This window comes from Rana temporaria, chromosome 10 (assembly GCF_905171775.1).
Source record: "Rana temporaria chromosome 10, aRanTem1.1, whole genome shotgun sequence".
Lineage (NCBI taxonomy): Eukaryota > Metazoa > Chordata > Amphibia > Anura > Ranidae > Rana > Rana temporaria.
The window spans coordinates 136,673,526-136,696,229 of NC_053498.1; the positions used below are offsets into that span (position 1 = coordinate 136,673,526).

A 22,704-nucleotide genomic window follows, 5' to 3' on the forward strand; every position below is an offset into this window, starting at 1 on the left:
AAATCTCAACCAGATACTACCTGCATAAAGTTAGCATGTTCTCCCTGTGTTCATGTTGGTTTCCTCCTGTAATCCAAAGAAATGCTGGTAGGTTAAAGCGGAGGTCCGTCTAAAAAAATATATATATTAAAAGCCAGCAGCTACAAATACTGCAGCTGCTGACTTTTAATAAATGGACACTTGCCTGTTCAGGGTGCCGTGATGTTGGCAGCCGAAGCCGATCAATCACTCGGCTCTCGGCTGTCCCCGCCGCCATCCTTGGTGAGGGAATCGGGAAGTGAAGCGTTGCTGCTCCACTTCCCGATTCCCTACTGCGTTTGTGTGAGTCGCGCTGCACATCCTCACTGGTCCCTGCTGTCTTCTGGAACCCGTGTGTTTCCCAGAAGACAGCGGGGGAAGACTGGAAGTGAAGTAGACCCCCGCAGATTCTGCCCGGAAGTGAGTGCAAATACCTGTATTATACAGGTATCTGCACCCCCCCCCCCCCAAAGGTGCCAAATGTGAGGGGGGAGGGTTCCGAAAGCGGAGGTTCCAGTTTTGTGTGGACTTCCGCTTTAATTGGCTCCTGTCTAAATTACCCCTAGTATGTGGGTACATTTTTAGATTGTAAGCTCCTTGAGTGAATATATAATATATTTGTAAAGCACTGTGTAAAAATACCTGTAATAAATAAATCAATGAAATAAGAATAAAAGTGTTTACTGTTTTCCCTACCAGTGTTGGTAATTCTGATCATGCCAGTCTTGTGATTTATACGCCCCTGGCACACTGTGCAGCAAACACAATCACTACTACATCCTGGATCCTCTCCCTGTGGATTATGCTGCTTCACTGCCCAAAAAAACAAGCTGGAGGTGACAAAGGATGCCCATTTGCTGAATCCAGAAATTAGTGTCACCCGCTGCACATTGCAGAGGTGTGCAAGCCTGATCAGCTATATAGAATTGCAAATCATTTGGTTGCTGAAATAGTAAAGCTGGCCATTTACCGAGTTCCAGATTTTGCTCAAGATATTTTTATAGATGGCCAACTCCTATCCTCAAATTGATTAGTGGTTCCAAATTAATGACTGCAGTAGGGAACAGACACGAGATACACTCCTCATCTCTCCATAGAACTGTTCTGGTTTATTTTGACGCAATTTAAGTTTTTTTTATACACATGACAATTGTAATGTTATGGTAACAAGGGGCGTAACATAGGCAGGCTAATTCTAATCAGAACTCGAAAGAATGCAAACGTAATGAAAACAATGTGCCATGTGCACAGTGAGCGCTGTGTGCAATACATAAATAGAATACAACTATATACAGAACAACCTATATTCAGAACTTTTCGCAGATGAACCAGCCGAAATTCGCTCTGTGAGTGGCCCTGACAGAGGAAAACTTGGACAGCCGCACTCCAAAAAACGGTCCTGAGGTTCTCACTGGGCTACAGTGTGAAACGCGTCAGCTTCTGTTCTATTTTTTTTGCTGTGGCATGTATTTTTTGTGACCAGTTTTTATAAAAGGAACGTTTTTTGGAGTACGGCTGTCCAAGTTTTCCTCTATTTTTGCATCATCATTGCATTGCCGGCACGCATGGTTTGGATCCAGTGAGAAGGCTCTTTGGTTTAGTCTGATTGGTTACCCTTTCCTCCAAGACCATTTTCCTGCTGAAATTTTTTTTTGCCAAACGGCGGCTACATCGAGTCAGGATACAATAACCTAGCAAGAGGATTTGTCCATACGAGCTGGTTAGCGTGGATGGAGAAATCTGTTCTATATGGCATTGAGAAGAATTTGTTGGACCTTGTTGGGAGTTTTGGGCTGATATAATAACCCCTTTCTGCCCACCCCGGCATCCTAGTTTTAAATGCTGGAAGAATCTGCAATCATGTGACCAATGTCACATGATCGGAAGCTAGTCCTACTGGCTACTGATCTTTAGCTCTGGCCCAATAGCTGTTGTTGTTGTTCCCTGTACTGGGCGTGTGCAATTCAAGGGGAGGGTGTAGCAGTGGCAAACATCACTTTTGGCTACAGTGCACAGAGATAGGCACTCTGCCCATCTCTGTATGCCAATTTAGAGTTGGTCTTAATTATCTTCAGTTTTGTTATCTACAAACTGGAGGTTTTTTTTTTGGGAGGGGGGGGTATTTGGTGCAGCAATGGCACTGTTTTGTAAAAGTTGTGCTATTATGAACTGCCTGAATCTGTCGCTACAGAAATAAGCATTGTTTTTTTTTTTTTACCTACTTCCCGCCCAAGAAAGTCATATGACGTCCTGGACTTTCAGTGGGGATATCTGAATGATGCCTGCAGCTACAGGGATCATTCAGATATCACTTTTTTCAGCTGGCAATTCAGTGAACCATAAGAATGATAATAGCGGCAGATCCGCCGATTGATCGTTTTTATAGGTGACGGGAGGGGACGCTCCTGCCACCATCCAGTGCTTCTCCGGGCTCTCCCGTGCCTTTGAGGACCCAGAGAAACGATCTGCCGGCGCCGGATGGGAAGCATAGCGATGACTGGTGACCATATGGTCACCAGTCATCTCTATGACCGTCGGAGGCCTGTGCCGGGTTCCCGGAAGTAAACAAAGCCGCAATCGCGGCTGTCGGCATGAGATCGGGAATTTTTTCCCCCATCTCATGCTTTCCAGCCTGGAGGAGAGATGCGGGGTCTTATTGAGCTCCATAAAGAGGACCTGTCACAATAGATTCCTATTACAAGGGACGTTTACATTCCTTGTAATCGGAATAAAACTGGTAAAAAAAATAAAAAATATAAAAAAAGTAAAATAATAATAATACAAAAATATATGTATTATTATTTAAAACGCCCCTGTCCCCGGTAGCTCGCGCTCAGAAGCGAACACACGCGCAAGTCCCGCCCACATATGTAAACGCCGTTCAAACCAAGCATGTGAGGTATCGCCGCGTGCGTTAGAGCGCCAGCAACAATTCTAGCACTAGACCTCCTCTGTAACTCTAAACTGGTAACCTGTAAAAAAAATTAAAAAATAAGCGTTGCCTATAGAGATTTTTAAGTACTGTAGTTTGGCGCCATTCCGTGAGTGCGCGCAATTTTAAAGCGTGACATGTTGGGTATCTATTTACTCGGCGTAACATAATCTTTTACAGTATACCAAAAAATTGGGCTAACTTTATTGTTTTGTTGTTTTTTTTTTTTTTTTCAATTCATGAAACCGTTTTTTCTTTTTTTTTATTCCAAAAAAAAAAGGCGTTTGAAAAAAGTTGCAATGACCGCCATTTTATTCGGGTATCTGCTAAAAAAACATGTATAGTGTTTAGGGGTTCTGAGTAATTTTCTAGCAAAAAAAATGATTTTTTGCATGTAGGAGAGGAGTGCCAGAATAGGCCCGGTATGGAAGTGGTTAATCTTGCGCTGGCCAATTTAAAGGACCATACCATCAGAAAAATGTCACTAGGATTTGATTGAATTCCCTTTTGAATATTGTTTGTTGCATTTGAAAGTGGAAACTGGAGGCTGTGGGAGGCAGCTTGGCTCTGGCTCCATATTTACAGGTCAGCCCCACAAGTGTCTCCAGTTATGTGTGGGCTTCATAGCGTTCACATAAATATTTGTGCATGTTATTAGTAGCTCTTTATAGAAGGAAGCTTGTATTTTAGGTTGACTGACCCGAGTAGACACTGAAGACGTATAGGAGTGCCCCGGCGGCAAGTAATCGAGAAGGATTCTGTGTATTATGTGGGCGCTAGGGTCTTCTTTAAATAAATATCTGTGGGAGAAGTTTGGCACGGCAGCCCCGTGTGTTGCTCTCTGGTGAAGTGCTCCGTGTTAACGGGTCCCCTGTTTGTTTTGCTCTGCGCACTCTGTGGACTTCTGCTGCTCTTGAACCGAGAGAATGTAAAATAAACCCAGTGAGCTCCCAGCAGCTGCCTCTGCCTCCTGCCAGCTGCTCTTCCCCATGAATGCTAGACAATAAAGACCCAGCAAGAGCTGTGTGCTGCTTTCCATGCCTCCAACTATCATGACTTCTCGGTGCCCTGTACAGGGCCAGGAGGGAAGGTGGACTTCTAGAAGACCCCATACACACTATTAGATTTTCTGCAGATTTACCCAAACCATCTAATATGAGGTCAAACCTTAAGATTTTCAATTTTGTATGTGTAGCGCTTAGGGTGCCCACGTGTCCCGGGACTGTCCCGCAATTGACATGTCTGTTCTGGGTCCCGGGCACCTTCATTCCGGGACAATACAATGTCCCGGAATGAAATAGAGGACACAGCCACCCCCTACTAACTAATAACTGCATTTCCATAACTGGTTGCTAGAGCCGGCTCTGCCTGGCATCTTGCAACCAGTGACAATTTACTCTCAGACAGTGAGACGGGAGCGAGGCCTGCGCCTAGTGCAGCACTGCTGTCCCCACCCACCTCGGCACCTCTTCCTTCTCCGACACCCAGCGGCAAGCAGCAGGGACCGGTGTGATCTTCACTCTCCAGATAGTGACTCCACTCCTTTCCTTCTACGCACGTGGCTCATGCAGAGGGAGTGACAGCAGCACTGCATCTGGTGGCAGGCTACGGGTGGCATATGGTGGCAAGTGGCACATTTACCTGACAAATAACCTGCCACCAAATTCCCCATCAACCCCGAGACTACATTACACCCCGCCCCCCCTCTTTTTTGGGGGAAGGTGAGAGAGGGGGCGTGTCCCTGAATGGTAGTTTGGAAATGTGGTCACCCTAGTAGCGCTACCCCCGCAGGAGCCGCTGGTTGTTTGTGGGATTGGCGTATTGAGTTACCTTGCAGGGTGTCTAGGGGTGATACTAGTGAGTTGAGGCAATGAGCGAAAGTCCAGTCATCAATTGGGTTTTCTTCAATGCTTTATTCCAAGGCCCAACATGGCCAACATCAACATAAGACAAGATAGGAAAGGTTGATGAAGCATAAGGACAACTTTAGTATCAGGCCTTGGATATGAAAAGAGCAGTCCTGCTCTTAGTAATAATAAGATCAGTTCGTCGCCACTCCAGCCAGAGTGGGTAAAGTGCCCCCGGACAGACCTCTGTCACAAGCCTGGCAGCCGAAGTGTCACTTGTAAATCGCTGGGAGGAACAGACCTCTGCCACAGGCCTGGCTCGGGACCTCTGCCACAGGCCTAGCGATTTAGGGTGCAATAATTGGATCCAAGAGTGAATCCTCCCAGTAAATTCAGTTAAGGCCACCGGTTGACAGCTGCCATATACCTGTCAGTGTCGTGGTGACCAGATCCCCGATGGTTCGTTCAGGCCTCCTGGATAACCTCTCTCTGGGTTCTCCCTGAGCCGATTCCCCACCGCAAAGCTCTCAGCTTAGGATCCTCTTAGCAAAGGTTGGGACCCAGCAAGTCGCTGAGGCCCTTCTCATCATCAGGATGAAGCTCCGCATGACGCGCAACTATGGCCAGGTAGGCCACGGTGGCGGGGTCCATGTATGCGCGCACCCTGAAGGTGGATTACCGCACCTGAAACTCGGACCCCCGCGAAAACGGACCTAGAATCAGTGGCGTCTTCTGCCCCAGATATACCCTTGCCCAGCGAGGGATTAACTCCTCTAATTGGCTGCTGGGCAAGAGTGACTCTGCCATAACCCCTCTAGCGCCAACTGCCGCCCAGAGGTGGAGACGCACCCCTGAAACGCAGACTGACATACAAGACAGTTCTGAAAGGGCTGCAATTTAACAAATTGTGAATGGGAGCAAAATAACTCTCCCATTCCCCACTAACTTTAGCGTAGTGCCCATACTAAAAGTAAGGGGGCGCTACATATGTAATCAGGCAGGCCCTTGCACTACATGGTTTTGGTAAATTTGAAGACAAAAATCTGCAGAAAATCGAATAGTGTGTATGGGGGTCTTGGTGGCTTAGGTTAGAGCAGTGGTCTCCAAACTGCGAGGCCCTTGAGGCAAAATTCTTTCCACTGGTACCCACATTGGGGCATAATTCCTGCAACTGATTCCAATGATGGGGCACTATTCCTTTCACTGACACCAATGAAGGGGCACTATTCTTTTCACTGACACCAATGAAGGGGCACTATTCCTCTCATTGATGTCAGGGTGTTTTCTACTCTCACTGGCCACAGTCCAGCCCCCTTAACCGCTTGCCGATGCCAATGGTCCCAAAAATGTGTCAAAAGTGTCTGATGTGTCCGCCATAATGTCGCAGTACCGATTAAAAAACAGAATACACACACATTGAAAAGGTACTTGAGAGGCGGGGCAGCTATAATCTTGGGATTTTTTTAATAACACAGATTTTTTACATACTGTCCCTGGTTTTCCGGAGGCTGGCAACCCTAATAGGGGCACCCTAGTGGCATGGGGCCCTCGGGCAGTGCCCGAATGGTCAGTTTGCCACTGGTCCTGAGGACAGGAGTTGAGAACCACTGGTCTAAGGCATCTTATAAGCCTAGAGTGCTATTTGCCCATGATTCACCAGTGACCACGTTTCTGCTGCCTGTCTGTGATTCCATAATGTATATGTAGTGTACTATGCTGCCTATGACTCAGTAATGCTGCCTATATTTCCATAATGTATATCTGTACTACTCTACTGCTCGTGTCTGATTCCATCACTGGTTTCTCTATTCAGTAGTGTATATCTAGTACACTTTATTGCATTGCTGCCAGCCAGCCATTCATTAACCTGTATGTAATGTACTAAACTGCTGTCTGCCCTGGAGACATACATTTGTACCTAGTGTACTGTACTGTTGCCATTCCATGATTCAATAATCTTGCATCCAGTATACTACACTCCGTTCTTACTAAAACGTACAAATCTATAACTGTACTGCCATCTACAGCTGATCCAGTAATGTATCTCCCATCTACTACATAGCATGAACCTGTTGGACGGAGATTCGGTGATTTTTTATTGTGTTGTGTGCCATACTGTTTTTTTTACAGATTGATTATACACTGTTGTACTGTATGTCGTCTTGTATACTTTCCTTTTGTGTACATTATTGCATTCTGTATATGATGGTCAGAAAAGCACCAACATTCTTCACCAGCAGTGATTCATTGAGAATTAATTGGGGTGTTACAGTAATCTATGTACAGTACAGTAAATACTGTGGAAAGGAATGCAGATAATCGCGCATAATATCGTGTTTTTTTTTTTAATATATATATATATATATATATATATATTGGTGTCCTCTGAAATTACTGCATTACATATGAGAAGATGCTCCAAAAAAATAAAAAATAAATACTTTGCATCGACATTGCAACACAGAATCCATTTAGCAAAGCCATTGATTACCCTGAAATGTGAGAGCCAAGGTAATAACGTATTTGTCAGTCAAATCTAAATTTTGTGTTTTTTGTTGCCTCTCTTTTTCCAGACTGTGTCGGCTTCCTCCTATTCTCCCGGACATTTGCACTGTTCGTCGGTGTGACGCAGCGCTATGCATCCTGGGCCGTGGCATCCACTACTTTGTTTCTCGCTTCTGTTGCTGTGCGCATGTGGAGACGCAGGTATGAAATATGATCTTGTTTTATATTGTGCTCCTAGTGGGAAATGTTTTTGTTTTCCTTTCGTAGTAGCTGGTGTTTCGTCAGATTTTGTAACGGAAGTGACGTTCTGTTGCCCCCATCTTGCTGCACCCTGCACTCGTCTATAGTAAGGATAGAGTGGGAAGGTGGCAAGTGGACATCTTGTTAGGGCCAGTTCACACCAGACGCAGTTCCGTATAGTTTTGTGTCAAAGAAACAAAAGGCAAGATGCGCCAATCTAAGTGCAGTAAGCCATGATTTATTAATTAAATAGATAAAAGACAATAGAATGGCTACTCACAAAAGGAGAAATAACACAGGCAATGAATGAGATGGATCTGACGAAACAGCTGACGCTGTGAAACGCGTTATCCGATTGGCTGGCCTGAACTTCCACATCACTTCCGGTGCGATGACGGCACGCTGCGCCCCACAGTGGAACGCACGCCACATCTCATCGTCTCTTCCGGTTTCCTGATTCCTGTGTTTGAAACATCTTCAGCGTGTAGCTGCCCTGGACATGGATCCCCATAGATGACGACACCATAGTGACTCCAGGCTTGCATCTTATTCATTGCCTGTGTTATTTCTCCTTTTGTGAGTAGCCATTCTATTGTCTTTTATCTATTTAATTAATAAATCATGGCTTACTGCACTTAGATTGGCTTCAGGTGCTGCCACCAAGTGCCCCCTACAGCCACCATCATATACTGACTACCAGGACTTTTCTGGACACTAGCCCTCATCTTTTAATTTTTTTCTAGATGGACTTTAATTGATTATAACTTTATATACCTCTTTTTTATATTTTTGTATGCTTTATTAGATTGTGTGCCATATACCATTTTCTTTACGTATAGTTTTGTGTGCATTTTTTCTGCACTAAAAATGCATGCACAGTATTTTCCATGTATTCCAATGGCTCTAGTTCACACCGCGCAGTCAGTTTCCGGTGCAGAAACTGCCCAGAAACTGACTGAATTGATGTGAACTAGAGCCATTGGAATACAATGAAAACACTGTGCATGCATTTTGTGCAGAAAAAAAGCGCACGGAACCGTGTCTGGTGTGAACTGCCCCCCCGGAGTCATGTATTTCACACTTATTTTTAACAGTAAACTGAGTTTATATAGTGAAATGCAGTATTAAAAAATCTGTCTGACTGTTTTTAGATGATGTTGAATTTTAAAAGCAGCGGTGAGCCTGCTGATCTCACAGATTTGCTTATCTGACAGAACACCGCTGCTTTGAAAAATCAACATTAAAACAGTCTGACGGATTTCAAAATACTGAATTTTACTATATAAACTGAGTTTACTGTTAAAAAAAAAAGTGTGAAATGTAAGACTTCGGTGGGTGTAACATCAAGATGTCCACTTACTGCCTTCTCATTGTATCCTTACTGTGGGGGAGTGCGGGGTGTACCAAGATGGCGAAGACAAAGCATAACGTCCGTTACAAAATCTGACCGGTCTTCATTTATAGATTAGAGCTCGTGTCTACATATGCTGCCAAGCTTTGTTTTTCCATCCATATGCCTTGCTCTTTTTTTGTCTTATTTAACATTCTTCTTTCATCCAACCTGTGTCCTCATTCCACAAGTACACCTTACTTCTAATATTACTCTCTTGAGCAGCTGGCTCTCATTCAGTTATTTTTTAATATTGCTCTTCAATGGTCCTTTCCATATCCTACTCATTCCATCAAGAAACCTTACACCTAATCTTCCTCTTCACTCATGCCTCTCAACCATATAATCTCTGCATTATTCCCTACTTCTTATATCACTCATTAAAGGGGTTGTAAAGGTTTGTTTTTTATTTTCTAAATAGGTTCCTTTAAGCTAGTGCATTGTTGGTTCACTTACCTTTTCCTTCCATTTCCCTTCTAAATGTTTTTTTTCTTTGAATTTCTCACTTCCTGTTTCTCCTCAGTAAGCTTGCCCCCATCATCCGAGCCGTTGTGACTGGGGGTTAGTCAGCATGCTCGCCCCCTCCCTTGGGACTACATCTTTTCGGGGAGATGCAGCATCTTCCCGCAAGGATGTAGTCCCAAGGGAGGGGGCGAGCATGCTGACTAACCCCCAGTCACAACGGCTCGGATGATGGGGGCAAGCTTACGGAGAAGAAACAGGAAGTAAGAAATTTAGACAAAGAAATTTTTTTTTGAAGGGAAATCAAAGGAAAAAGTAAGAAAATCAACGATGCACTAGCTTAAAGGAACCTATTTAGAAAAAAAAAACCTTTACAACCCCTTTAATCAACCCCCCCCAACCCCAATACAATCTCTATCTTCACATCATTGCAACAAATACCCATTTTCTTATACCACTCTTCACGTAAACCCCTCACCCAAACAGTCTCCATCTTCACAGCATTCCAACAAATACTCTACTTTTTATATCACTCATCACTTGCACCCCTCACCCAAATAACATTGGTTGAAGAGTGGCAGAAGTAGGGTGTTTGGCCTATATAGTCCGATTCTCATTTTTTTTCTAATCCTATACATTATGGATGTTAGCCCTGAGTCTCAGCCTATATTTGTTTTACTCTCCATATTTTTGTATCAATCAAATACTCTACTCTACTTTGTATTATCACTCTTCAATAATTCCCTTCACCCATAAAAAAAAAAATCTCAAGCTTCACATCATTCTAGGAAATACCCTACTCCTTGTATCACTCTTCACTCATGCCCTCACTCACCTAATCTCCTTCACATCATTCCAACAAATACCCTACTCCTTGTATCACTCTTCACTCATGCCCTCACTCACATAATCTCCTTCACATCATTCCAACAAATACCCTACTCCTTGTATCACTCTTCACTCATGCCCTCACTCACATAATCTTCTTCACATCATTCCAACAAATACTCTTCTACTTAAACATTTAATGGTCTTTTAATCATATAATCTCGGTCGTCACATATTTCCAGCAAATGCCTTACTCATGCCCTTCATCTGAATAATCTCTATCAGTCTATCGACATGCCTTTCTTGTAATACATTCCTACTCATGTCCTTCATCCACCTAATCTCCATCTCCATATGAGTCCATTGAGATACCTTGCCTTACTCTTGGCATCACTCTGCACTCATGTCCATTTTTCCATCTTATTCCCTCTTTATCTCATTCCCTGTTGATGCATTACCTCTTTGTATCACTCTTCACTTTTCTCTCATCCAACTAATCTTCATCTTTATCTCATTCCATGGTGACACTTCACTCCTAATATCACTCTTCACTCGTGCCCCTCACCCCAGTAATCTCCATCTTCATATCATACCAGCACGATATATTTTTGTAATATTATTCCCATTCCCGGGTTTCTCCTCTATGGTGTCTAGTCGTCTTCCTCTTCATAGCCTACCACTGAAAACCCTTTCCTCTAGCATTACTTTATACCTCCGATTCAGTTAAATTTCATATCATTCCAACAACCAGAATTCAGCCATTCTTTTATAGAATAAAGGTGTCAAAAGCGCTGGCCAATAGTGAAAATAAATAAATAAATAAAATATATAATAAATATAAATAAATAAAGTGCAAACTAGCCAACTGCTGCTCAAATCTAAAATGTGTTGACAACAAAATAGTGAATTGAATAGGTGTAAGTGACGAGCGCAACTGAATGCACTAAACAATCAATATGTGCAAAAAAATTGGATCCTAATGAATAAGTGCAAACAAGCACAAAATAGTTTAATTTCTTAAAATTCTTAGGTTTACACTACATGTGTCAGATTAGACCTTTTGGTTCTCATGTAATTTTATGATTCTTTTTTTTAATTTTCTAATCAGATGTGACTCCCCACTTCTTGTCAGAGCTCAATTCCACAGTCCAGAAACCTGGAGTACCGGTCACCTTGTCATGTCCTGCTGAACCGCCATGGTCCCATATTTCTTGGTTATTTAACGGGAGACTATTGGATAGAACACCGGATGTGGACATTCATCTTGGTAACCTGACCATTTTGTCTCTGGGTCTGCACCATGCTGGCCGTTATCAGTGCATCATCAACACCAGCAGAGGCTCCATCATCAGTACCCCTGCCAACGTGTCTGTGGCATGTAAGTATTCCTGAAAGCTTGGCATCTAATTGTTATTTTAGTATAAAAGGAAATAACTTGAATAGACTAAAGTGACACAAAACAATATCCTTCTCCAAAAACAATCCATACACATTCTCTTCCTAAATGGTTCTGGAAACAATTTTCATTAAATTGTTTTTTTTTTCTTTCTTTCTTCATAGAATGTCTTCTGTGAGTTCCTAAACTTAATTTCCCCCCTTTTACTTCTTCTGTTTGGAATGAGCAGTGCACGATCAATGAGGTGCATTGCTCTATGCACACTACAAATCCCATAGTCCAGAGGTCTCCAAACTTTCTACACAAAGGGTCAGTTAACTGTCCTTCAGACTTGAGGGGGGCCAGACTGTGGCCAGTGGGAGTAGAATAGATCCCGATGTCAGTGGGAATAAACAATGCTTCATCTTTGCTGTCAGTGGAGGGAATTGTGCACCAACATTGGTGTCATTAGGAGGAGTTGTGCCCCATCTTTGTCATTGGGAGATAGTGTGCCCCATCGTTGGTTACATTGGAAAGAATTCTGCCCCTTCACTGGTTTCAGTAAGGGAATTATGTCCCATTTTTGGTATTGGTGGATAAAAATTGTTCTCCAAGGGCCGGATAAAAGCAAGCAAAGGGCCACAGTTTGGAGACCACTGCCACAGTCCATAGTCTTAAGCCTTGTACACACGATAGGTTAACCAGAGGACAACAGTCTGAAGGACCGTTGTCCTAGGTTAACCTATGAAGCTGACTGATGGTCCATCGTGCGTACACACCATCAGTTAAAAAACTGATCGTGTCAGAACGCGGTGACGTAAAACACAGCGACTTGCTGAAAAAAAATGAAGTTCAATGCTTCCAAGCATGCGTCGACTTGATTCTGAGCATGTGTGGTGTTTTTAACCGATGCTTTTGCATACTAACGATCGGTTTTGACCTATCGGTTACCAGTCCATAGGTTCAATTTTAAAGCAAGTTCTAATTTTTTTTAACCTAAGGTTAAATAACCTATGGGGCCTACACACGATCGGTTTGGACTGATGAAAACGGTCCTTCAGACCGTTGTCCTCTGGCTATCCTATCGTGTGTACGAGGCCTTAGTCTATCTCTGTAATGAGCAATAGAGGGTGGCTATGTACCTATGTACAGTAGGACCATGGGGAAGGAAGGTCGCCACCCTCCAACAGAAAGTTGGACTACAGCAGCAAAAAAAATTTGGAGCTTAGGAGGAGACTCTGTGAGAAATAGAAAATACTTGGGAATACATACTTGAATATTAAAATGAACAGAATTTAATGTCCCTTTTTAAGTTGTGGACTATACATGTCCAACTAGAGCGTTTATTAAACCTTTCATTTCTGTATTATCTTTATTCTAATTTCCCTGCACACCACAAGTAAATATTCTGACATTCTTTTAAGTGTCTGCAGGATGTTTCCCTGGTACTATATAAATGGGGAATTTGATTGCTGGGGGCAACGTCAAACCGAATCTCCATGAATATAACCTATTAGCAGTTTTGTTTCTCAAGCTGACAAGTCTGCTAATATGCTAATGAGATTATCTGAAGAAGACTCATTTATACCTTCCTTATTTTTTGCTAGTAGGGATGAGCTCACTCCTGCTCGGATTTTAGACCAAACCCACCTGAGTGAGCATACCAGGGAGCCGTCACCTGTACTGAGCAAATCCTTTGTGGGGAATTCCCCACCCTGCAGCCATACTTTGTCAATGGGTTTGCATACAGGCAGCTGTAATGTGGGGATTGCCTCTACTGTTTACGGCTGGCTCAGTAAGTGACGACAACTTGGCAGACTGAGGTCAATTTGGACTAGGATCCGAGCATGCCTTAGCTCATCCCTATTTGATGGGTTGTTAATGGGAGCGTATGTTCAGCTGGTGGGGCCACCATAAAAGTAAATGTGTTGCTTTGTACTCCATGAGTGAAGCACAGGTTCAGTTTAAGCTGATATTTCACATGTATAGCTAGAATGCATAGCTAGGCCATATATCTGCGAAGGTTCTCCAGGTCTATCCTTGGTATACCTAGTAGTAGTCAATCACATTCTGCTGGACTTGTTCTGTATTGTTGAAGATGTTTTACTACACATCTAAGGCCCCGTACACACGGTCGGTTTGGTCCGCTGAGAATGAACCGAAGTTCAGTTTCATCGGACCAAACCGACCGTGTGTATAGGCTAGCGGTCTGGTTTCCTTCGGTCCAAAATTTCTAAACATGCTTCAAAACCGAACCGCTGGGCGATCGGACCAAACCGATGGTTAGTACAGAAAAGCATCGGTTCAAAACCCGCGCATGCTCAGAATCAAGTCGACGCATGCTTGGAAGCATTGAACTTAGTTTTATTCAGCACGTCATGTGTTTTACGTCACCGCGTTCTGACCCGCTCGGATTTTGGACTGATGGTGTGTACACATATCAGGCCGTCAGGCCACTTCAGCGGTGAACCGCTGAAAGCGAACCGACGGACCAGTCTCATCGGTTTGGTCCGACCGTGTGTACAAGGCCTAAGTAGTCTCGACACTGAGGAAGCTACATGGATGAGTAGAGAAATGTCTTCAACATTACAGAATAAGTGACTGGCTATAGCCAACTAGCTAGACCATAATTAATCTTCAAAATTAGCATCTGCCAGCCCTCCGCCCATTCTATCCAAAACTGACTGTTTTCTTCTGTGTCCTGCAGATCTGGGGGACTTTGAATCGGTATCTAGAGTCAATTTGGAGGCTGAAGAGGGAAGCACCGCCATTATAACATGTGGTGTTCCATCCAGTGTCCCACCTGCTCAGATCCATTACCGTGTGAGGGGGAAATGGCTGGACAAGTCTACCGGTGAGTGATGCCTGTGATGGACAATGGCTTATTTCTGTCTCTGCACTCTTCACACCTGTACTGCAAGCAGCACCTCAAGACTGAACATGTACAGGAAATGTAAAACCAAATCTAGACTGGAGGCTCTCTGAGCAGTTTTTATAAGCAGCATGCTACCAGGTACGAATCTCTGATGACCCAAGATACAACACCTGCATTTATTAAATCTTTTTGGATGAAATAATTAATATTTAGCCTGCATTATATGAAAATGTGGTACTGAAATGGTAGAGCCAGACTCCTGCTAAAGTTCCTGTTGGTTCGGTCCTCTGTTATGTTTTTTTATTGCTGTTTGTGTTCCCATTTCGGGGGATTTCCCCTTGCTTCCTATTTAGGTATAAGATCATGTCATACACTGAAACATAGGATTCCAAATAGCAAGTGAGCTGCAAGTTTGAAAACGACTTGCTAAGCAATTGCTACACTTGCCAGACTTCACAAGTCCGCATTGCATCACTCCAGTTCACCTTTCTTTGCAAACTTTCTGCAAGTTGTGGTTGTTATGTTGTGCAATAGTCATCCCACCACAGGGGGCACTGTGGCTGAATTTTCATGCTGTAGACTTGCAGAGCTCTTGTTTTAGACTCACCGCTGCAACTTTGCTCTTGCTAGAGACTTGCCACGCAAATTTGCTACAAAGTGTCAACTAGAAATTGTGCTTCAAGTGCTCTGCAAGCGTACAACTTGCCAGTGAAAATGTGCAGCAAGTTGACAGACTTAAAATTCAATACTGCCACAAATTAGTTTTAAGTTATCCTCGCGATCTGATTTGTCATATAGACAGGAAATGTGGGGGGGGGGGGAGACAAACAGCAATAGAGATCAGCTGGGGTTTCTAACCCCTCATCCAGGGGACAGGAGTTGATGTAAATGATGACATCATAGAGGACATAGCAGTACACATTCTATCCAAAACAAAAAAGACTTGTTTGGGTTGGAGCAGTGTTAGAGTTGGTTCACACTAGGGCGACACGACTTCCAGCACGACTTTCAGAGGCGACTCCGACACGACTTGAGCATGAACCACAGGGCGATCTGGGGCGATTTACAACACGACTTGAAGTCGTCTCCAGGACAGGAGACTTTCCAGTGGCCAATAAAACAACCATCAGCTCTGGGAGAGGGGGAGGGAGGGGTTTGCCTGAGAAATGTATGTTATCTTCCTGGAAAGTCGCTTCAGTTAAGACAGTGATCAGACTTGGAGGCGACTTCCATTGAAATCAATGGGTACAAATCGCCTACAAGTCGGATTGAAGTAGTACAGGAACCTTTTCTGAAGTCGGATCGCCTTGAGTCGTGTGTATTAACACTGCTCCCATTCACTTCCACTGTTTTTCTCTACAGCGCGACTTGGGACGACTTGAGGCGACATGAAGTCGGATCGCAAGTCGCCCCAGTGTGAACCGGCTCTGAATTTCGTCATCATTTTTGTCAGCTATGTTTTTCCAGCGATAAAAGCCAAACAAAAATTTTAGCTTTTATTGACAAAAAAAAAAAAGATGACGAAAGTCGATTCCAATTTTTGGCAATGAACAGAAACGGAACAAAAAATGTGAGGGAGGGAAGTTTTGCTGAATACCATAAATAATAAATAACATGTTCGATTTTCTTTTACTCCAGGAGCATTTAATATTGAGTGTTGAAATTCTCGAGAAATGCTTAAATAAAGCTTGCAATTTAACTAAACCCATTAGATTTTAGTCTACTAAAATGCACTGCAGATTTTAGTAGACTAAAACCATTCAGATTTCTATAAAATACAACTAAAACTAAATTGAAATTTGACGTCAAAATGAATGCAGTACTGGGCTGAAGTTGGGCTTTAATCATGTAACCACTCTTATTGGGCATAAACTAACGGACTTGTTTTTTTATCAGATAAGTACTTCATCCTACCCTCTGGAAACCTTCAGATCGTAAATGTGACGTTGGAGGATCGGGGACCCTATAGATGTGCCGTGTATAACCCAGTCACTCATGAGCGGAAGATAAGCCCTTCGGTTTACAAACTCGCTGTTACTGGTGAGTAGATAATTTGAAATATTATAAAATATTCCATAGGATTGTGTTTTTTCGCAGTCCCAAACCAACCTTCCAGATGTCCGAGTGTCTCACCGGGGATAAAACGAGTGAGGTAAAGAATTGTTAGAGATACCATATCCTATGCAACAAGCTGCCTGCAATGTGACCTCATGTTCCCTGTAGACTTTTGCAGTGAAATTCTGAGTACTAACAGTACTGTTGTAAGTTGTGGGAAGTGATTTTGTTCTTGTATATCTACTCACAGCTCCGCTTTTATCAATCTGTTCTCCTTTATGCGGCAGGTTCAGCTCACTCTGATTTCATCGCCGTACAACCAGTCCTTACTCATCGTTTGTCTGTACATCTGAATGAGACGGTGACCCTGGAATGTGCAGCCGGAGGGGTCTCTACCCCCCATGTTCACTGGTATAAAGATGGGCAGAGTGCCACCGATAATAGAAGGACGTTGTTGCATACTAACCTCGTGATCAAGACTGTGGAAAGACTGGATGCTGGGAACTACTCTTGCCTGTTGGCCAATGAAACGCAGGAAGTGGCTCGTGTGAACTACATGGTCATTGTTGTAGGTCAGTACAGAATTTCCATCCCTGGCTTCTGTCCTCCAGGCTGAAGAGATAAATGTCATCTTATGAACTTCTGTCCCCCTTTTTTTTTTTTCAATCCCTTCAGTATTTTTTTTTTTCAATCCCTTCAGTATTATAATTGAAGTCTTGGCCATGTCAGTAGTGTTAGCCTCTGGCAGGGTGTCGCCAAAAAAAAAAAGTTCTGCATAATCCTTTTGCTCTGGTGTCACCATTACAGCCATAAGGGCAAGACATCGCTGAAACGTGCAGCTCACCCAATGTCACAACTGCACCAAATTCTGTGTGTGTCAGTTATAGTAACTCTCCCCCTATGCGTTTGTCCTGGAGTTTAGCTTCAATGACAGGTCCTCTTCGACAATACGCTGCTTTTTAATTAGATTTGAGTTCTTCGCTAGCCCTAGGTGTATGTCGGAACGGCTGTGGTTTGAACATTGCAATTATCTGAGTTTATTTCCAGGCTTATGTAATAGGAACACTCATTCCTCTGGCATGGGAAGTCAGTGCAGCTGGCAGCATACAACACCCATCTCTCTTGGCACGCTCCCGGTGCCACCACAACAAGCCCTCGATTATGTTAGACAAGGTGTCTCGCCGATGGATACCGAGCCGGTAAGGCTCTGCTGGCACGGTGTCTGCGGAGCCGAGCCCTTCCCTTAATGGTGTACAGACATCTCTTAATGCTGGCAATTTATACCACGTCTTCGTTTCATCAATTACCACATTTCCTCCTGCGCCCGGGGACACTGTTTTCTGTGAATGGGTCTGAAAATTGCGTCCTCTGTTCCTCCCCGTGTCGCCTCACACTCTGCCGGAAAAGTGGCACCTCCAGATGTGACGGTCCCCGAGGCCTGGGCCTCTTGGCACATAGACTGCTTTCTTACATACGTGTGACTTACATATTTATTATGTGTATTTTAGGTGAAGGGCCCCCCCCTCCCCCAGATTTCTTGTAGCTCCTGCAGACTGAATTTCACTTTTCACGCGCAGAGCCTTAAAGGAAATTTTTTATTTGTGTTAAAGTGTTTATTAAAGGTGTATGCAGAGAGTCAAAACGTTGCGGACGCAGCCGCTACAGTAACAAAGAAAATTAAATCTCGTAACAGAAGAACGTACAAGACCTATCTTGCCAAACATAATAATAATAAACATGTTGATGTAACTAAAATAAAAACGGTATACCTGAGTTTAGGTGTTTTCGTCAGAAAGAGAACTAAGGCCCAGATTCTCAAAGGACTTACGATGGCGTAGCGCCATGTACGCCGTCGTAAGTCCGAATGAGAGCCGTCGTATCTATGCGCCTGATTCTTAGAATCAGTTACGCATAGATTTGTATTAGATCCGACCAGCGTAAGTCTCTTACGCCTTCGGATCTTAACTGCATATTTACGCTGGCCGCTAGGGGAGTGTACGTTGATTTACGCCTAGAAATATGTAAATCCAGCTCGATACGCAAATTCACGAACGTACGCCCGGCCGACGCAGTACATATACGCCGTTTAGCTTGGGCTTTTCCCGGCGCAAAGTTACCCCTGCTATATGAGGCGTACATGCTGCGTAACAATGTTAAGTATGGACATCATTCCCGCGTCAAATTTTGAAAATTTTACGTTGTTTGCGTAAGTCGTCCGTGAATGGGGCTGGACGTAATTTACATTCACGTCGAAACCAATACGTCCTTGCGGCGTACTTTGGAACAATGCACACTGGGATATGTCCACAGACGGCGCATGCGCTGTTCGTGAAAAACGTCAATCACGTCGGGTCACGAGTGATTTACATAAAACACGCCCCCCTGTTCCACATTTGAATTAGGCGGGCTTACGCCGGCCTATTTACGCTACGCCGCCGCAACTTACGGAGCAAGTGCTTTGAGAATACTGCACTTGACCGTCTAAGTTGCGGAGGCGTAACATAAATAGGATACATTACGCCCGCTCAAAGATTTGCCGCTGTACGTGAATCCGGGCCTAAGGTTGGATTTACATCTATGCATTTTGCACTACAGCCCATTTACCACGGTTTCCTATGGAACGCGTTCTGTAGTGCAAATCTGCAGAATGCAAAAAGCTATAAAAAGCATCGATGTGAATCCAGCCTAAGACTAACTGGCTACAGTGCCCATAATTGCCTCAACATATTTGTAGATGTGGAGTTCCACGTCTTAATCCAGGTGTCCGGAGTGTATCTATGTATTTGTTACCTACTTGAAGACTATGAACGTTTTAATGCTATTCCCATTGAGCGCTGCCTTTGTGTGTTTTTCATATCCTGCGATCCATTTTTCCAGTGGTTGGTAGCTGCACTGGGAATCAGCCTGCAAGGAGGAGATCAGCTTAAAGTAGTTGGATCTGTATGTGCGTTATAATTAATCGAAATTAGTCGATTAAAAAAAAAAAATTGATTAATCAAACAAATTCTTTACATTTCTTCAGTTACTACCTGGTTTCTTGCCTAGGCAAGTGATGTCATACATTCCAGGAGTCCTCAGTTACTACCTGGTTTCTTGCCTAGGCAAGTGATGTCATACATTCCAGGAGTCCTCAGTTACTACCTGGTTTCTTGCCTAGGCAAGTGATGTCATACATTCCAGGAGTCCTCAGTTACTACCTGGTTTCTTGCCTAGGCAAGTGATGTCATACATTCCAGGAGTCCTCAGTTACTACCTGGTTTCTTGCCTAGGCAAGTGATGTCATACATTCCACCTATATGCATGCTTAAGCTAGGGGCAGGTGAATTTCAAGGTAGTAAATGCTACATGAATCATTTGTCCTTACTCAAGATAGCCACGGCAAGAAATGCTAGAGGGGTGGGTTTTTCAACCGGGATATATGGTAAATCTTCCAATGGAGAACAGTTCTGGTAGAAAAAAAAGGGGGTATCTCTCACTTTTGGAGGCATTTCCTCTTATTTCCTGTTGAGGTTATGGGCCAGGAAATGAGAAAAATCTCCCCAATTGGACACAGATGGCTAAAAAAACATCCATGTGATATTTTGCATGCCATTGCTCAGTCTGATATGAGATGTCTCTGATGTGCTTTAGGTAAAATTACTGTCCTGGTGCAGAAAGTAGCTGGCGCCCTCGTGTGGCTATTATTGGTAACACAGGAGGTAAAGAAAAGCGGCTATGAAGCCCATAATCGCCATTGTAATATTTTGATTTTCTTTCCCAGCCTGTTGTGGGAGGCTAAAAACCCAGGATATTTTTTCCTGTCACACTTGTTACACATCAGCCCCACTCTGTAAACATCCAGTGACAGCTGTCCGTCTTCTTTTTTAATACTGGAGGGTGGGGACTGGAATAGCCAGGACAGCTGCTTGCCAACTTGAGTGCTGACCCCGTGTAAAATACTCTTTATGCAGAGGAGACGGTTCTCTAACCAGTACAGTTCAACATTTTGCACATGGCTGGTGACCTATGCCAGCTTTCTAGGAGAAAGGCTAATTTAACCCCTTAACGGCACCTCCCGGCGGCCATTTAAGTAGGCTGTAATGCCTGGAAGGCTTCTGTATCCTGTGACCGCTGTCAACACACCACATCATTCCGCCGTGGCTGCATATGTGTGGTAGCTGGACATTAAAACCCACTTTTCTTGACAAATTATTGGAAAAAAATAAAATAAAACAAATTGCAACAAAACTTTTTCTTTAGCACTACGTCCAATGACCACAAAGCTGAGCGAGACCGCCCATGAGGAAACAGTGGTGGTAAATTTAGGATAACCCTACGCAAAACCTCATCAGAAATTTGTTGTCCATCGCAAGGAGTTCTGCCATGGGACCTCAGCTAGGGGGTTCCTGTGGGCTCCCTTTTCAAGGTGATCCCATCTTTCCCCAAACTTGCATGCGAGTGTAAATCTTCATATGTAAACATACAACATGCACATAAGAGCAAATGCAGTTCTTGTAAGGTCTTAAAGGGGCTGTAAAGGTACAATTTCCCCCCCCCCCCCTAAATGGCTTCCTTTACCTAATGAGTAAGCACTGATTGATAGTGCGAAACGTCAGCTGTATGCCCCGGTCTTTGCTGTGATGTGTGGTGTTTGAATACTTTTACCAATAAAAGGCAACTGAGAAGGTTTTTCCAGAGTGCGGCTGTCCAAACATTTCTTTCTACAATAGCTTCCTTTCCCTTAGTGCAGTCCTCCTTCACTTACCTCATCCTTCCATTTTGCTTTTATATGTCCTTATTTCTTTGGAGAAATCCTCACTTCCTGTTCTGGCTGTAACACAGTAATGCAAGGCTTTCTCCCTGGTGTGGAGTGTTGTGCTCGCCCCCTCCCACTACAGGAGAGTCAGGACGCCCTCTACATTGCAGATAGTGAAAGGAGCTGTGTGTTGGTGGGTGTCCTGACTCTCCTGTAGTCCAAGAGAGAGGGCAAGCACGACGCTCCACACCAGGGAGAAAGCCTTGCATTACTGTGTGGAGTTACAGACAGAAGAACAGGAAGTGAGGATTTCTCAGAAGAAATAAGGACATTTAAAAGCAAAATCAAAGGATGAAGTAAGTGAAGGAGGACTGCACTGAGGTAAAGCAAGCTATTTTGGGGAAAAAAATTGTAAACTGCACAGGGAATGTACTAGAATGCACAGAACGCGCATGTAACTGAGGTTAATAAACATTTGTGTTTGAATTGGTTTATAGTGCAAAGCCATAATGTGGCTCTTAGATTACGCTAACACCTGAGTTCTTGTAAAGTTTGGTCATCAATGGAGAGTTCACTTATACAGCATGTGTACCAGTCTCCTAAAATCACATTTATATGGTGTAACCCTTGTGCTATGGACCCCATAACCAGGCTGTACTTCATGGCTGGAATCCAATTCTCCAGTCAAAATGTGTAAAAGCTTTTCCTTTGATCGGTCTTGTCTCTGGGTTTTCTGACTTGTTCATCTTTTTGCAGAAGCTCCATTGATTTCCCGGGCCCCCGAGGACCAGGCTGCACCAGCAGGCAGTGACGTCACCTTTATCTGCGAGGCTCAAGGTAATCCAGTTCCAAATATCATCTGGCTACACAACGCCGTACGAATCTATCCATCATCCCGCCTGCACCCTCGGGGGAACACGCTACAGATCGCCAATGTCGCTGAAGAGAATTCTGGGATGTATCAGTGTATGGCAGACAATGGAGTTGGTGTGGTTCAGGCCTCTGCCAGGCTCCACATACAAACAGGTAGGTTTAGGTTTATTTTTTAAGTTGAACTATATATCTAAAGTCACAATTACTTTTATAATTTTTGATAGAGGTCATTTAAATTTTTTTATACAAGGGGGTCTTAAAAAAAAAAAAAAAAGTCTCTGCACTTTTTTTTTTTTTAACTATAAGAAAAGGGTGGAAACTTTTTGAAGTACCCTCGTAGTTAAATTGTTTAAAAATCCCTGTCCTCCTTTTTTTTTTTTTTTATCTGTGTGCCGATTGTGGAGATTTCCCTTCACCATCTGTACTGTAGATGCAGCAGGAAGTGAGAGGAAGTCAATGCAATAGATGTTCTCCATTTTGAAGTTTTACCCTTCGTTCCCGTTCACAATTTTAGATGCTAGCCCCATCATAGAGCTACAGGCTACAGGAGGCAGACAAGGACCAAACTA

General features: G+C 43.6%; 1 protein-coding gene across 1 annotated transcript in view; it reads left to right on the forward strand.

The window, feature by feature from the left end:
* CDON (cell adhesion associated, oncogene regulated) overlaps window positions 1-22,704 on the forward strand; it is a 77,630-nt gene that overhangs the window by 33,761 nt on the left and 21,165 nt on the right. Inside the window, exons 2-7 of the mRNA XM_040326355.1 lie at window positions 7,371-7,503; window positions 11,331-11,600; window positions 14,305-14,451; window positions 16,369-16,512; window positions 16,815-17,099; window positions 22,019-22,288. Of these exons, the coding sequence (XP_040182289.1) occupies window positions 7,434-7,503; window positions 11,331-11,600; window positions 14,305-14,451; window positions 16,369-16,512; window positions 16,815-17,099; window positions 22,019-22,288 (1,186 nt within the window). The 5' untranslated portion in view covers window positions 7,371-7,433. The remainder of the gene's footprint in view (window positions 1-7,370; window positions 7,504-11,330; window positions 11,601-14,304; window positions 14,452-16,368; window positions 16,513-16,814; window positions 17,100-22,018; window positions 22,289-22,704) is intronic.